Consider the following 16,510-nt stretch of genomic DNA (forward strand, 5'->3'; position numbering starts at 1 on the left):
TAAAGAAGATTAGAAAGAGACTATCGTTGTTGTAGTTTTTTTAGTGCAAAACTATACAATAGGATAATTGCACTCTGTCCACCGCGGGAATCGAACTCCAGATTCTAATATTTTAAATCCGTAAAATTACCGCTCACCCACTGGAGACGAGAGAGAGAGAGAGAATAATTCAAATATAAATTACCACTATTGAAAAACCTGTTAAAAAAAAAGAAATACAAAGCAAGTATAAAAACAGAGTATTGCATGAATTATTTGCATTTTTATTAAATATTAACATTAGATTTTAGAATGATGTATGGATAAATAAGTTATATTTATTAAAAGGAATTGTTTTGAAGTCTTACACAAATACAGTATATCTGATCCAACAAAAGATGATTTTATATGGGAATGATATGATCAGGTAACAGATAAAGTCGTCATTGGATAACACTGAAATTGATAAAACGTAATGGCCGTTTAATCTGTATATTGCATCATAAAAATAGTAAGAGACTGTGTCTAAATAACATCTGCTGTTTTATTGTACCATTAAAACTCTAATAGGTTTCTATAAATGGCGCAAGAATATTTTATTTATCACTGTATTCACTAACCCTACTTGAAAGTATGACTTTGTGTTTCTTATTTTGTGAGCAAATATTGTCAAGTGAGCAAAATAATATGACCCACTTTCCATCGTACTGAAATTGTGTGAAAATTTACTCATGCTAAAATATTATGCAAGGACGTTTTTAGTTTGCAAAATTATCGGTGTTTTTATATCGCAGGTTCATCACACTTTTTTAGATTAGTTGATAATCTTGACTATATATTTTAAAGGTGGATTGTTGTTTTACTTGGATAACATGCCAAAAGTCTGTTTAATTTACGTGAGATAAAACGTAAACGTAACGTTTATCTGACAGACCTTGATAGGGAAACTTGCTATGCATTTACACTCTTTATCATTCTTTAACAACTACGATAGATTACCTAGCTCGCAATATCACATGCGTACACCGTCCAGTTCTCAGAATACTTTCCATAACTCCAATTGAACTGTCAGGATAGTTGGTTGATCTGTTAAACAGAGTTATCGAAGTGTTAGACAGAACTACAGGTTCCAAGCTTATTTTTGAATTTCTTTTTCCAACGAAACTTTTGACCTAACGTCCTTTAAAATGCCTGACACGATCCTCAAAGATACAACAGGGTATTATGACTTCGCTGAAGAGGTAATTATTTGTCTATATTAATTACTGAAAAATGTATACCATATATATATATTATTATGTTATGCTTGTTTGTAAACTAAAGCTTTGAGACGAGAACTTAAATATATTAAAATATATTCAAAAATAAATTAGTTTAAGTTTATCAAATATACTTTTCCTTCTTTTCTATTCCTTTATCATTCTTCTTTTCATCACAACTATATTTTAATTATACTTTTCCTGTTTTTATAGTCAACAGTTTATTTCAATGTGTTATATTACGTGATCCCCAAAAAGGGAACACATTTTACATTTCTTTGGGGTTTCTGACTTTTAATATAATCTAAATTATATAAACACAACTAAACATACATTTCTTAGAAGAATCTCTCTCTTCTTTGGTTGTTGTTTGACTTATTCAATAATCTATACACGTTTTTAGATTGTCTCATTTATAAAATAATTTTATAATATTAATAATAATAATAATATTATCTTTAGGTGTACCAATATCTCTGTTTAAATTATTTTTATTTAAAAATTTATTCTTAGTAATTTTAAAACCTCTTAATATAATTTTTTCCGGATAGTGACACTGACCTAAGACCTGTTTAAGCTCTATTAATCTATTAACTCTCGTTTCTTGATCTAGTCTACTTACAAGACTTACTGGAACACTTAATTTTATGTGTTTGAGACGATTACTAAAACAATCTACATACTGACGTGAGTTTGTATAAAACATATAACTTATAATATCTGTTTTCTCATGAAATACTTACCAGCACATCTAAAAATTACAAGGGATTACTATTTTATCAAACAACAAACGTAATCTCCTTATTTATTGAATTTAAAATCACAAAAAACGTATTAACATCTTGAGTATCCTTCTATATTACAAAACAATTGTCTAGAAATCATAAATATTTTCCAAAATTGTTTTACAAAAGTTTCTTTGAAATAATTAGGTAATATCCTATTAATGATATTAATATAAGTTAGAATGATTTTTGTACCCATTGCTATAACAGACATTTGAAAGAAAAATCCTCACAAGTAAAAAAAATAAAAACAATTTTAAGAGTGGATCTGAATCTCTTAAGATAAAAATTTTATTAAACCTGGGATGAATAAATTCCTTGAATTGGTCCAGAAAAAAATTCCACAGTTTTAAGTCCACAGTCATGTTCAATACTTGAATACAGAACTGTTACCTCTAGATAAACAGATTTTCTGATTTTTCTTTAATTTTCGGCAATTTTTCGACAAATTCAAAACCATTCCTAAAAAATCAAATATGAGATAAAAAGGTTATAATAATATGTCCAAAGGATTATTTAAAGATTATATATATATTTAATTATTTCCTACAATCGGCATTCCCAAAATACTATTTTTTTTCCAATATGAACGAACGCATTCACTTTTCATTTGCAACAATATATTGACTTATAGATCTTTGTAAGTACATAAAAGTTCCCAATTTCTAGATTATTCAAAATTAAATATTTTTCGTTTTTGTTATATTTTTCGCTTTTGTTAATCTCATATTAAATTCCTCAACAAAGTTTATAATTGTTTTCTCTAATGGAAATCATGCATCTCAAATATTTAAACCTCCCATTCTTCGGTAAACTCTTGTATGTGTTCAGTTATAAATACATATATGCGAAAGAGAAATAACATAGTTTTCTTTAGATTAATAAAAAGAACGATTTTCAGAGAGGAAATGAGCGAAGCTGCATTAATTTGTTCTCTCTGAAAACTTCTGACGCTAAAATTCGGGCTTGGATATCCATGGTAGGCACAGCATAAATAGCCCATTGTGCTTAATAACAAACAAACAAACTCAAACTTTCCCATTGCTAGTGTATCGTTTTGAAAATATAACTGTAAAATTTGGGTTTCGATACCCGTGGTGGGCACAGCATAAATAGCCCATTGTGATTAATAATAAAAACAAAAACAAACTGAAACTTCCCCTTTGTCAGTGTATCGTTTTGAAAATATAACTGTAAAATTCGGGTTTCGATACCCGTGGTGGGCACAGCATAAATAACCCATTGTGTAACTTTGTGCTTAATAACAAACAAACAAAAACAAACTCAAACCTTCCCATTGCTAGTGTATCGTTTTGAAAATATAGCTGTAAAACCAAAGAGGAAAGTATAGTTTTCCATTCGTATGTGTGTGAAAAATAGGAGAGTGTGTCAATATTATATACACATGAATTAATTGCTGTGTGAATTATTTATGTTAAAGTGGTCGATCAATGTTTTCCTTTAATCAAGGATGTACGTTGTCCATGTTAACGTACGGAACTGAAACACGTTTTTATAAAGTAAAAAAAAAAAAAACGTCAACTTTTACTATCGTAGAATTAATATACCAATACAATCAAACTATCAAATGAAACAGTTGATTTGTCATTTACTTTCAACAAAGTTAAATAACCCAAAACAATCATGACTTGTTAACATTGTATGCTTATATGTATTTTCCTATGACTTTTACAAGACATACAAACTTGATAAACTGTTGAATTTGTTAAACAGCGAGTTGAGAAATTACAATTTATCAAAAGTTGGAAATAAATCTACGATACTACAAAAAATATTTCCCGCACTTCAAGCTGTAGGTGCATTATAAGAGTCGTAGTCAATCACTAAATCTTTAATGTGGATGGTGGGTTTTAGGGTGTTGGTGACTAGTTTTCTTTCCCCAGTGAGTAGTTTGTCTTGATAATCAGAATATCTACACTCAAGAACAAAATAGTGTGTATTTTATGTAAAATAATAGCTTATATATTTATTGTTTTAATAATTCAAATATTTGACGATTAATGGATGAGGGTGGATAATTTCTGCAGTTACGAAAGCGCTCCAGTTTTGGGTCTTATTTTAAGTCTATTACACTATATATGTGATCAGTTGTGCTAACTCTTTTATCAAAAATGTAGTTACGTTTTATGTTCATAATATACATTGGTTATCAATACTCGAGAGTTTAATAAAGCCCTTAGCTAGCAAGTAGCAAAAGGCACTGAAAGTCAAACAATGGCAAGGACAAGTGTGTCGCGATGACGTAATACGGTAAAGTTTAACAATGTGTAAGATGAAAGGAATGACGTACATGCATCTCAAGTGTGTTACATAACGTAGAACTACTCCATGAGAGAACAGTTTCCTGAAAATATGTTGCAAACCAAGAATGTCAGACCAAGTGATTGGTGTAAAAGATGTAATAAGTTGTTGCGTATACATGGTTATCATATTTTATCACAACCTTGTGTGGCGATCAGCAATAAAATTGGGAGCGGTTTGGCTTTGTGTTAGAGCTCTGGATTTCAGAGTTGTCGAGGCCGCATTCCAATCTGTGCGATACAATAAAAAGATTTACCACACTTTTAAGCAGTGTGTGCGTTATAAGTGTGGCAGTCCATACCTTAACGTGAATGGTGGGTTGTAGGGTGGTGCTGAATAACTTTGTTTCCTCTGGTAGTAGCTCAAAATTAGGGACGACTGCAAATAGCCATAAATACTACATACAAATGCAAGCAAATAGCCATAAATACTACATACAAATACAAGCAAATAGCCATAAATACAAGCAAATATTCATAAATACAAAATAGAAATACAAGCAAGAAAATTCAATGAATTATAGTCACCTAGTTTCAAGAAGCTCATTCAAATTGAGTAGTTATCATCATCTCGCGACTAGTAACTAAAACCAATCTCACATAATGATTAGGAGCTCGTTTTAATTTTGGAAAATAACAATTTAAAAGTTTTTAAAGCTACTATTGGGATGGGATGGAATAGAATAATGTTGATGACTGCTTCAATCAAACACCAATTTACAGTACAAGCGAGATCTTCTTTAGATTTCTTAGAGTTTTCGTCTTTTGGTTTAAAAAATCCTAAAGAGTTCCAAACCATATATCTGGGGGAAATTAGGCACTAAATTAAACTATCAAAATCACAGTCAACTTCGTAAAGATATTACTTCATCTATAAACTTAATAAATTAATTTCAACACCTAAAAGGAATGCCGAAGTAAAACTAATGATAAACTGAATGAAAATATTTGTATTATTATTAATTACAATTATCTTTATGACCAGAATTGAAAGCATCATAGTCAGCTGAAGTGATGGAACAAAGTCCTTATGTATTACTTATGACGCTGCTTCTATATTATTTTAGACGAATGTTATTACTTTAAGCTACATAATAAACTGTTTTAATTTAATTTAATTTAACCGCACAAGATGTATTTTTAACAATTCAAAACATTAAATGACACATCGTGATTGTAACGTGTATTGAGAACCTCGTGTATATTTTAGTAAAATACAACAACAAAAATTATTTAGTGAAATTGTATTTCTCTACCAATTTTTTACTTATAATTATTTTTCATATCCATCGTTCTTGTAGTTTTGTCATCATACAAACGCTCTTTTAAATGAACTATTGTATTTGTTTGAACTCCTAGAGGATAATCATCTAAACCAGCGATTCCCAATCTTTTTGTTCCTCTGTACCCCTTGGGCATTCTCTCCCAAAGCACTAATGGAGGGAGGAGAGCTTGCCCAGTTGGCTGATTCCTACTTTATCAGCTGATTTGTAACAAGAGTGTTCTATATTTCTTGTGTTCTACATTACTTATTGAAAACATGAGTTATAATGTAGCACTGCAATAACATCACAAAGTTCACCATGATCACAACTTTTGTCTAAAGAGCATGTATTTATGTGAGCCACTTTACTCTCTTTGTCTGACTGTAGATTAAAACACCATGTAAAGTGTAAACCATGGTTATACTCGTAGACCCCTATGTACTCCCTGAGAAGTGCAAATGTACATCTCTGGGTACATAAATCCCCGGTTGGGATTGTCTGATCTAAACCTTCTTTTTCGTTGAATAGATGCTTATTTTCGCCTCTAAGTTTAACTCAAGAAAGCGCCTACTATACCAAATTACAATCCTCTTTAGTCTTAATACTAAGCCTTCATCATCCCACTCTTTCGTTTAGTTTTGAGTTGTAGTGTAGTTTTGTTTTTAACTTACTAGCAAGTTAACTTGAAATAAAACGATTTTCTCACCCTTTTTTTACAGCTCATTTTTAAGTAGTTGAAAAGGTTTATATTATTTGTCGTTTCGTTTTTGTTTTAAATAAAATTTTGTTCAGTAGATAAACATTTGTATTTTCTTTGAACACTTTACGTCTTTATTCTGTAAAATGGTTTTGTTATAAGTAACAGTCGGATAATGATAACAAATAGGAAGTTATTTTCACATTCCGCACTGTTAACTAATGATAGTCTTTGTGAATGTCTTCTGCACTTTCCAATTTTTTAGGAATAAATTTGGAGATTTGTAGTATATCTCAAAATGAGAAAAAAACAACAACAAATATCACTAAAAAGTGCACTCTAAGCCTAAGATACATGCATGGAAGAACTAATACTTGCCGAATGCGAGAAAAATAATTGTTGACCTAAAACCTGCTAACCATCATATACGAAACTATATAGGATAAAATTAATTTCCTAAGACGGTAATTATGAGTAGAAATAATTAATGGTTTTAATTAGGTGTTTTATGCTTTCATATCAAACACTAATGTGGAACATTAAAACTAAAACTTATGAACATCTACAGGGAAATGTTTTATTAAATTGCTTCATTAGTCGTTCAAATATAAAACAATAGTTCCACCTTTTTGGCTTTTTATATGATTGCAGTGCACGGCACAAAGCACTTAATTTGATCGTTTGAAACGACAAGGTAACTAAATGACGCATTGATGACGTCTCGGACTTTTTCGTTAAGTGGTAGCATTTGAAATTTTCAATTTGTTTGCTGTTCTGTTCGAGTTTAACTTCTAAGACTTTGAATGGCATTTGCAGATTTTTGTGATACCAAGACACCGTGTATTCACTGATATGGAGACACATCAGTACGTAAGCATGAGTGCCAGACGTGAAAGAACAACGGTTTCTAGGTCGTACATCCTGAATGGCACTGATAAAACAAACCAAAGAGTTGATATCTTAAGAAAAGACAAAAGTAATGCCATTATATTGCTTTTATTGACGTCACCGTTAGGAGTTATCACTGCGTTGATTTTTAATAATAAAATTGACTTTTGGTTATTGACTTAGATATTAGGTTTTTGACTTTTAGCTATTGTATAAGGAAACACAATAGTTTTCAAGATAAAATAGAAAGCTAGATTTCTGAGTATTCAATAAACTACACCCATGTATTTTAATTATATATATTTATGTTAATTAAAGTGGTATTGGAATTGTTATTCTGATAATGTCAAATACCACAAGGTTCTGGTACTCTATAGTCGTGTGTTATTTTGAACTACTCACCAGACTATAAAGGTTTGCCTGACTTTGAACCGAATAACGGGATTAACTGTCCTTCCTATAACGCACCCACAGCTGAAAGAGCAGATCGCGTTCAGCGGCATCATTGTGTGATATTTAGACTTTGCGATACACAACTTAGAGAGCTAACCCTTAGAACACCACGCCTGACACATTAGTTAAACCAGTGAAAATTATAACAAGTGACATTAATTGCGTTATCATATTCTGTAACACTAGAAATTAGTAAGATTATGCCAAAGTTTGATTAGCTTTCACTTAACGCTAAAATCTTATTTAGCAATGATATGTTATTATCCTGTATTTTTATATTTTTTACTGGCCGAACGAGGATTAGTAATTAGCGTGCTAGGACTATTAATCCAATAGTTTATGGTTCGTGTCCCACTGCTTCAAAAACAAGTTCTGCACTTTGGGGCCATGTTGGCGTTATAAGAGTGACAGTCAAATCTCACTATTCGGTCAGACAAGAGTAACTCAAGAATTAATTGACTGTGAGTGTTGTTGAGTAGCTGCTCTTTCTCTAATCTACAGTTCAAATTGAGGGACTGCTATGCGAAAATAGCTCTTGTGTAACTTTGTGCAAAAACAAATACATTTTTACTACAGAGATTTAACTGCTAATTAGGCTGAACGTATACCTACAGAAAAAAAAAGAGAACTACAACACTATTTCTGTTTCACTCAAACTTAACTGTGTTAACGTGACGTAACTATAAATCCCTACTTATATATTATTTAAGAGCAGTGTACCTCCAATCCCTTTGATTTCTTTTCCACATTATTTAACGGTTCTATAGATGTGAAGACTCACCGTGGTGGAGACTTTAAGATTCTACACCATGTCTCTGGAGTAGACAGATTATTGTGTGGCTTTATTACTGTGCTAAAATAACATTTAATAAACATATAAATATAAGAACTGTTACAGAGATGAGCGGTGTGAAATTCTACCTCAGTAGAGTAATGCAAAATTGATTAACCAGTATATATATTAAACTAAATTGAATTAAATGCTACGTTCTATATAAAATTGTTCAATAACATTTTCATTATTAACAAATAGATTGATTAATTAAATAAATATGGGCAGGTAACGACACCGATTTTGAATGTTTGGAATTCGATAACTACTCGAAAATTTAATCTGAAATTAAATAAATTTAATAATACTTATTTCGTATATCTCTATGTTGCATCGTCACAACAAAACAAATGTTTTTTGTTGTTTTTTTTCTATTTTAGAAAACAAATAATTCTTCCTTGCCGAGAAAACTATCTACAATATCAGGACAACTGGACAAAAAACCTGGAGACGAGGTAAAGCTTGATTATTACATATGCTTTCGTGGAATAGGTTTGGTTTGTTTTGAATTTCGCGCAAAGCTACACGAGGGCTATCTGCGCTAGCCGTCCCTAATGTAGCAGTGTAAGACTAGAGGGAGGGCAGCTAGTCATCACCACCCACTGCCAACTCTTGGGCTACTCTTTTACCAACGAATAGTGGGATTGACCGTCACATTATAACGCCCCCACGGTTGAAAGGGCAAGCATGTTTGGTGTGACGGGGATTCGAACCCGCGACCCTCATATTGCGAGTCGAGCGCCCTAACCATCTGGCCATGCGTGGAATAGGTCACTTTTAACCATTATTCGACAAAAGTCTCTGCGCGTCCGCTTATAACTAGCGAACTGTTAGACCGATTATCATCAAACTTGCTCTCCCTCCAGAGAGTAACATGGGGGTGGGGGAGTCGTTTTGTTCCGTTTACCGTGGCAGTTATTTCGATTTAAACCTTTTAATCCCAGACCAAATTAACTTGAACAAGGATCAAAGTATTCGGGGGTGTTCAGAATCATTATCTCTTCACCACGCTCACGGACTATATGTATCGTGAAAAAAATATATATATAATAAAAAGGAAATATATAATGATAATAATAAAAATAATAATTATGATAAAAGAGAAAAGAAAAAAAAACAATCTTAAACTGAATAAAAATAAAATAAATAAATAAACGAATAAAATAAAATAAAAATAGATAAAGGTAGATTTTAAATTTGGCTGTGAGACATAGCCGACACATCCCCGGCATGGCCAGGTGGTTAGGGCGCTCGACTCGCAATCTGCGGGTCGCGGGTTCGAATCCCCGACCCACCAAACATGCTCGCCCTTTCAGCCGTGGAGGCATTATAATTTGACGGTCAATCCCACTTTTCGTTGGTAAAAGAGTAGCCCAAGAGTTGGCGGTGAGTGGTGATGACTAGCTGCCTTCCCTCTAGCCTTACACTGCTAAATTAGGGACGGCTAGCGCAGATAGCCCTCATGTAGCTTTGCGCAAAATTCAAAAACAAACAAACAAGCAGACTTACAAGGCTATAAATCGGGTTTCGATAACCGTGGTGGGCAGAGCACAGATAGCCCATTGTGCAGGTTTGTTTTTAACTACAAACAAACAAGTAACTCGACATTTTAGTAAGATTTTGTAGGAAGTACTTATCGTTGGAAACCGTTTATACGAATCTAAAAGTTTAATTTTGGTAATTGAATGATCATTATTCTGGATCTGTTATTCCTTTGTTACGTTCTTATGTGTTTGAAATCTATAAACTACGTGACTGAAGCTGAGTGATCTGAAATATCCACATCAGTTACTGCTACAAAATTATACTAAACTGTAACAATCATTGTCTAGTGATTTATTACATTATCAAAAAGAAAAAATACGCCTGCGAGTTTGGTTTAGATTTTTTTAAGAAACCTAATCATACAAATTTTCTCTCTATTATCTTAGAACATATTATTATATATATTAGTATTTAATCTGGGGCAGATAACTTAAAACTTAGGCTAGTTTGCTGAGCAACAGATAGTACGTTAACCCATTTTTTAGTCTTAACGCACCATGTAAAAGTTATGTGAAAAAACGTGTGTTTGATATTTTTCAGGTAAGCGAAGAAAGCGATCATACCGACCACAGAGGAAAATGGTCGAAAGGAACCGAGTTTCTCCTTTCTTGCATCTCGATATCAATAGGACTTGGAAATGTTTGGCGATTTCCTAGCTTAGCCTACGAAAATGGCGGAGGTAGGCAGTAATTTGTAATACATTTTAGAAATTTCTTTACGTTTGGCAAATATTAACTCTTACCACATTATTTTTTGTAACAATTTACATTTTACGGTATGTTATACAAACTTCAAAGCTCTTTTCAAAGCTGTTCACACTTTTGAACCATAAGTTACCGTTTACTATTGGTGAAGTCCACATATTGATTCGTATTGAGTAATTTCAAGTTTTTGCTTGTTACAGCACTCGAAGAAATTGAGAAAAATCACTCATTTTCTATATAAAAACCTTAGTATTAACTAGCCCCCCCCCCAGTGGCATAGCGGTATGTCTGCGGACTTACAACGCTAGAATCCGGGTTTCGATACCCGTGGTGGTCAGAGTACAGATAGCCCATTGTGTAGCTTTGTGCTTAATTACAAACAAACAATAGTATTAACTAATGGAATTAAGCTCATTATCCGCGATATATTTTCTACTTTTTCTGTATGTGGCTGATGTGTTATCAAGGACTCACACATTGATTAGAAAAGTCCACCGGTGGGACAGCGGTAAGTCTACAGATTTACAACTCAAAATTAGGAGTTCGATTCTCCTCGGTGGACAGAGCAGATAGCCCGGTGTGGCTTTGGTATAAAACACACACATGATTAAAAAATATGTTTAAAAATTCGATGTGGACCATACACCCAACTTGTTAGTTCTAAAGTTAATAAATACTTGAAATATTTATTTTCTCTAGATTATGGTCCCCCGATAGGACAGCGGCAAATCTACGAACTTACAACTTTAAAAACCGGGGGGTTTGATTCCCCGCCATAGACACAGCCGATAGTCTAAAGTGGCTTTGCTCTAAAACAAAAAACAAACTCTAGATCATGACATTTAAACCAACTTTTATATTCTGTTTCAGGCGTGTTTTTGATTCCATACTTTATACTACTGTTCATAATGGCTAAGCCACTGTACTACATGGAACTGGCTTTGGGACAGTTCGCTAGCTCAAGTCCAGCCAAAGTGTGGAGCTGTCTTCCAGGATTCAAAGGTGGGATCATTTGTATATTTCAAAAGATAAAAACTGTTTTAATACTGGCGACCAACTAGTCAACAAACAAAAACCACCGTTGTAAAGTCACTGTTTAATTAGGAAAATAAGCAACGATTACGCGCTTCTCGTTTGGTAAATACAACAAGGTTTTTAACTTAAGCTAATCTGACAGTACAACGATAAGGAATGAAAAGTATTGAATATAAGGCACTTATATTTGTCAATGAGTTAATATATATAAGTAAGGGATTTTAAGTTAGAAGAAAGTATAAAAAATTCATGAAAAGGCTTAACAGAAAATATAAAAGTCAGTTTTTTGTAAATGATGATATAAATATAAACGTATTTTAAGAAAAATGAATTGCTCATTTAAAATCAAAATAATGTAAATAACGTTTTTAGAATGAACATAAAGTTAAAATAATTTATGCTGAAAATTATATATATATAAAGAGAGAGAGAGAGAGAGAGAGTGAGGCCGATAGAACCGTACCGTAAGTATAGTGTTATAGTGACTATAACTGAACTAAAACAACGGTAACAATTAATCTTTAAATCGCTATTTTACTAACATTTGTACTCAATTTTAAAGTACAACAGTGAGAAGTGAAAAGCGATACACGTTTCATTACACTTTAAATATTTAACTGATCCATTATGAAGAGTATGGAACAGCACTTCAATTATATTTGAAAACTACAACAAAGAGGTTTAAATGAGCATTAAAAAAGTAGAGAAAAACCCTTAGTATTCAGGTTTCTTACACATATTTTTTTAAATAATATTTAAGGTTTTGTTGACTGATACTAACGTTATAGCAGCCATGGTTTATTTCAGGGATCGGGTTTGCTCAAATGTTATCAACTTTCTTCCTGACAACCTTCTACAACTTCATCATGTGCTTGACAATATTCTATATGTTTGCCTCAATGCAGAGTACGTTACCTTGGACGTGGTGTGATCCTGATTGGGCTGACAACTCTACCTGTTACAACAGACTCAAAGAAAACCAGGTACAGTTTCCTGTCATGCGTCTACAAGTCGTGCTCTAGAGTAATTATAGTTTTGTTGTGATTGTTTTATACAACCATTTTCATACCTTCTCGACACGAAAAAAATATTGAAGTCCTGCAGATTACTGTTTGTTTGCTTTTAAGCACAAAGCTATATCATGGTCTATCTGTGCTGTGCCCAGCGTGGGTCCCTAAACACAATGTTTAGATTTAGAAGCCCTCAGACTTACCACTGAGCTACCGAGGATAGGGGGATCTTCCAGATTTAGCCCAACAGTGGAAGTTACTTTATACGTCATTGCTATAAATTATAGGATAACACAGATTATATCATATTAGGTACCAAATTTCTATACTATGAAAAGCTAAAAGTTGTATTTCTAAACTATATAACCACTTAGTCCAACCAGATCGATAGCAAATAGTGGCACTCTTTGGAGTTTAGGATGTTCGTCTTGTTTTATATATACACTCGCATTTGTACTAATTCATTTTAGAACTGCAGTTTTCAAATGATAATGACTTGCGTTTTGGTATCTTTTACAGTCCTAAGGTAGGGATAAACACTTGGGAAGATGTACAGCACTGATTAACCCTCGTGGGCAAGCAAATTTTACTTATTAGAAACCGCCACGTAATCATACATCCATTTACAGCAACGCAACATGCTTATCTTTTTCATTTTTTTGGATTTTGTTTCTGTTTTTTTTTTATTTTTAGAGGTTGTTCTTAAGTGTAGTTAAGTTTTAACGATGCTCACTCATTAGTTTATAATGGTCAATTAAGTGTAGTTAAGTTTTAACGATGATCACTCATTAGTTTATAATGGTCAATTAAGTGTAGTTAAGTTTTAACGATGATCACTCATTAGTTTATAATGGTCAATTAAGTGTAGTTAAGTTTTAACGATGCTCACTCATTAGTTTATAATGGTCAATTAAGTGTAGTTAAGTTTTAACGATGCTCACTCATTAGTTTATAATGGTCAATTAAGTGTAGTTAAGTTTTAACGATGATCACTCATTGGTTTATAATGGTCAAATTTTAAATTCCACCTTTCCTGGAATTCAAATTGTTTAGTTCTTAGTTAATGAATATTGAAAGTTTAGTTTCGAGTTTCCACCGGGTGCAGGGATTCGTTGTTCTTAGATTTTACAGTATTTTTTATGAAAAGCGTAAAAGCTGCTTTAATCTTCTCTACAAGATTGTTCAACAAGTAGGATATCATTTTAACTTATAGGGTTTTGTTAATATTGAGAAAAAAGGGTTTGAGTCTCTAGAACATACTAGAATTCTTGTCTGTTTGTTGTTAAGCACAGAGCTACATAATGGTTATTTGTGCTGCGCCCACCAAAGCTATCGGAACCCGATTTTAAGTGTTAGAAGCTCTCAGACTTACCTCTGAGTCACTGGGGGCATTAGATTTCTACAACCAGTGATTCGGGGTTCGTTTACCGAATAAATTATCTTACATTACTCCAGTTCTTGGCAAGTATGGCAACTTTTAAAGTAAACATTTCTTTCTTCGACTGGACACTTGTATTAATCACACTTAAGCCATTTCTGGTCACGTACCATAAACACCAAGTGAACATTAAACTTGCATTACGTCGTATGTCAGTAAGACATCTAGGGGCTACCAAATCCTTACTTGATTACATATTTTTGAACGCCATTATTTTTTAATTCCTTTTTGAACATAGAATAATGGAAATTGATTGAAAAATGTTTATTATGAGTTACCTTTTCCATTAATATCAATATAATATTCAAACTTGGTACTATTTTACTACATTTCAATTAAATATTTACATATTTTTCCCAGACAGACTCCATTAGGAACCAAACTGCATCGGAACAATATTTTAGGTATGATATCGTTATTGTTTCTTAATAAGCACCTTTCTAAGAACAATGTTAAACCAACGTAGATATAATGTTTCTGCTTTTCTGTAGTGTAGTATATTTTTAATATGAAAAATATTGTTGTGCTGAACCACGTGATAGAGTAAAACTATGCTATTGATTGTTTATATGGATTATAGATATTAAACTACACGATAAATAAGACGTTAATATCATACACCCGTAAGTGTATAATACAAACAAATACGGGTGTATGATATTAAAGTCTTACTTATTGTGTAGTCTAATATATATAATCCATATAAACAATTAAGAGCATAGTTTTAATTTCTCTATCCTAGCTTAATACAAACAAATACAGTGTGTAATACAGACAAATACGGGTTTCTGATATTAAAGTCTTACTTATCGTGTAGTTTAATATATATAATCCATATAAACAATCAAGAGCATAGTTTTAATTTCTCTATCCTAGTTTAATACAGTGTATAATACAAACACATACGGGTGTATGATATTAATGTCTTACTTATCGTGTAGTTTAATATCTATAATCCATATAAACAATCAATAGCATAGTTTTATTTCTCTATCCTAGTTTAATACAGACAAAGTATTAACTAGGATAGAGAAATTAAAACTATGCTCTTGATTGTTTACATGGGTTATAGATATTAAACTACACGATAAATAAGACTTTAATATCATACACCCGTATTTGTTTGTATTATACACTGTTATCATACACTGTATTTCTCTGTATTAAGCTAGGATAGAGAAATTAAAACTGTTCTTCTTTTTGTCTATACAAACGATAGATAGTAAACCACATAACGAAGTGAGATGTTAACTTTTTTTTTCTGAACAGGCGATATGTGTTGAACCAAGTAACACACCTAGAAGAAATGTCGACCATGGACTGGAGATTAGTCCTATGCTTGCTTCTCTCCTGGACCATTGTATTTCTAGCAACTGTCAGGGGTGTTCAGTCACTTGGAAAGGTTAGAAAATATATGCTGTGATGAAAACTATCCCGTATTAATTGTTTATGTGTGATAGACATAGTTCAAAATTTGCTTGAGTCATATTTAAAGTTTCGCTTCCTTCAGAGCCTTAAATGAAACTTTTCTTTGTTATTTATAAAAAAACAAAAGTTATACTTTCTTTACTCTCTTAGGCACATGTATTAGTTGAAAATTTTAGAACGCTTCAATGTAGAAAGCTTGATGAATATAGAAAGTTGGAGCATGATACTGTGTTGTAACTCGTTTATAAACAACAAGTATATTGCCTAGACAGTAGTTAATATGGCACTCTGAAGGCGGAAGTGACGGTAGCATCCGAGAGCATAAGGGAGGCGGAGCAGCCAATTATAGTGTAATCATAGATTAAAGAAATAACAGGTAATTACAGGACGTGACGCCAATTATTAACAATAATAGGATATAATTATAGTTTGAAAATATCATGACACCAATTATTGACAATAATTATAGGCATTGTTCGAGGTGTCATGTAAAGTAGAAAACATATTATAGTATGATGGTATACTGTTCTTGTGAAAGTATATGATGGTAAGAAGGTGCCTTGTAAATTAGAATCCAGCTAATATTTGATGCTGTAGTGTACAGTAGAAATATGATAGGAGGACAGTGTAATATTAAGTAGAAAGCATAAGATAGTAAAACAATATATTATAGAGTAGTGAGTAGATGGTAGTGAGACAATATGTTGTATAGTAGATAGCATGATATTGTATTGTATAACTGAAAGCATATGATAGCATGATATTGTATTGTATAACTGAAAGCATATGATAGCATGATATTGTATTGTATAACTGAAAGCACATGATAGCATGATATTGTATTGTATAACTGAAAGCACATGATAGCATG

General features: G+C 32.3%; 1 protein-coding gene across 1 annotated transcript in view; it reads left to right on the plus strand.

Moving 5' to 3' along the window:
• Nucleotides 1-1,023: 1,023 nt before the first annotated feature.
• The window catches only part of LOC106460826 (sodium-dependent nutrient amino acid transporter 1-like), a 38,272-nt gene continuing 22,785 nt past the window's right edge, over nucleotides 1,024-16,510 (plus strand). Inside the window, exons 1-7 of the mRNA XM_022387630.1 lie at nucleotides 1,024-1,220; nucleotides 8,860-8,934; nucleotides 10,565-10,703; nucleotides 11,599-11,730; nucleotides 12,571-12,746; nucleotides 14,572-14,615; nucleotides 15,481-15,613. Of these exons, the coding sequence (XP_022243338.1) occupies nucleotides 1,167-1,220; nucleotides 8,860-8,934; nucleotides 10,565-10,703; nucleotides 11,599-11,730; nucleotides 12,571-12,746; nucleotides 14,572-14,615; nucleotides 15,481-15,613 (753 nt within the window). The 5' untranslated portion in view covers nucleotides 1,024-1,166. The remainder of the gene's footprint in view (nucleotides 1,221-8,859; nucleotides 8,935-10,564; nucleotides 10,704-11,598; nucleotides 11,731-12,570; nucleotides 12,747-14,571; nucleotides 14,616-15,480; nucleotides 15,614-16,510) is intronic.

This window comes from Limulus polyphemus, unplaced genomic scaffold (assembly GCF_000517525.1).
Source record: "Limulus polyphemus unplaced genomic scaffold, Limulus_polyphemus-2.1.2 Scaffold844, whole genome shotgun sequence".
Taxonomy (NCBI): domain Eukaryota; kingdom Metazoa; phylum Arthropoda; class Merostomata; order Xiphosura; family Limulidae; genus Limulus; species Limulus polyphemus.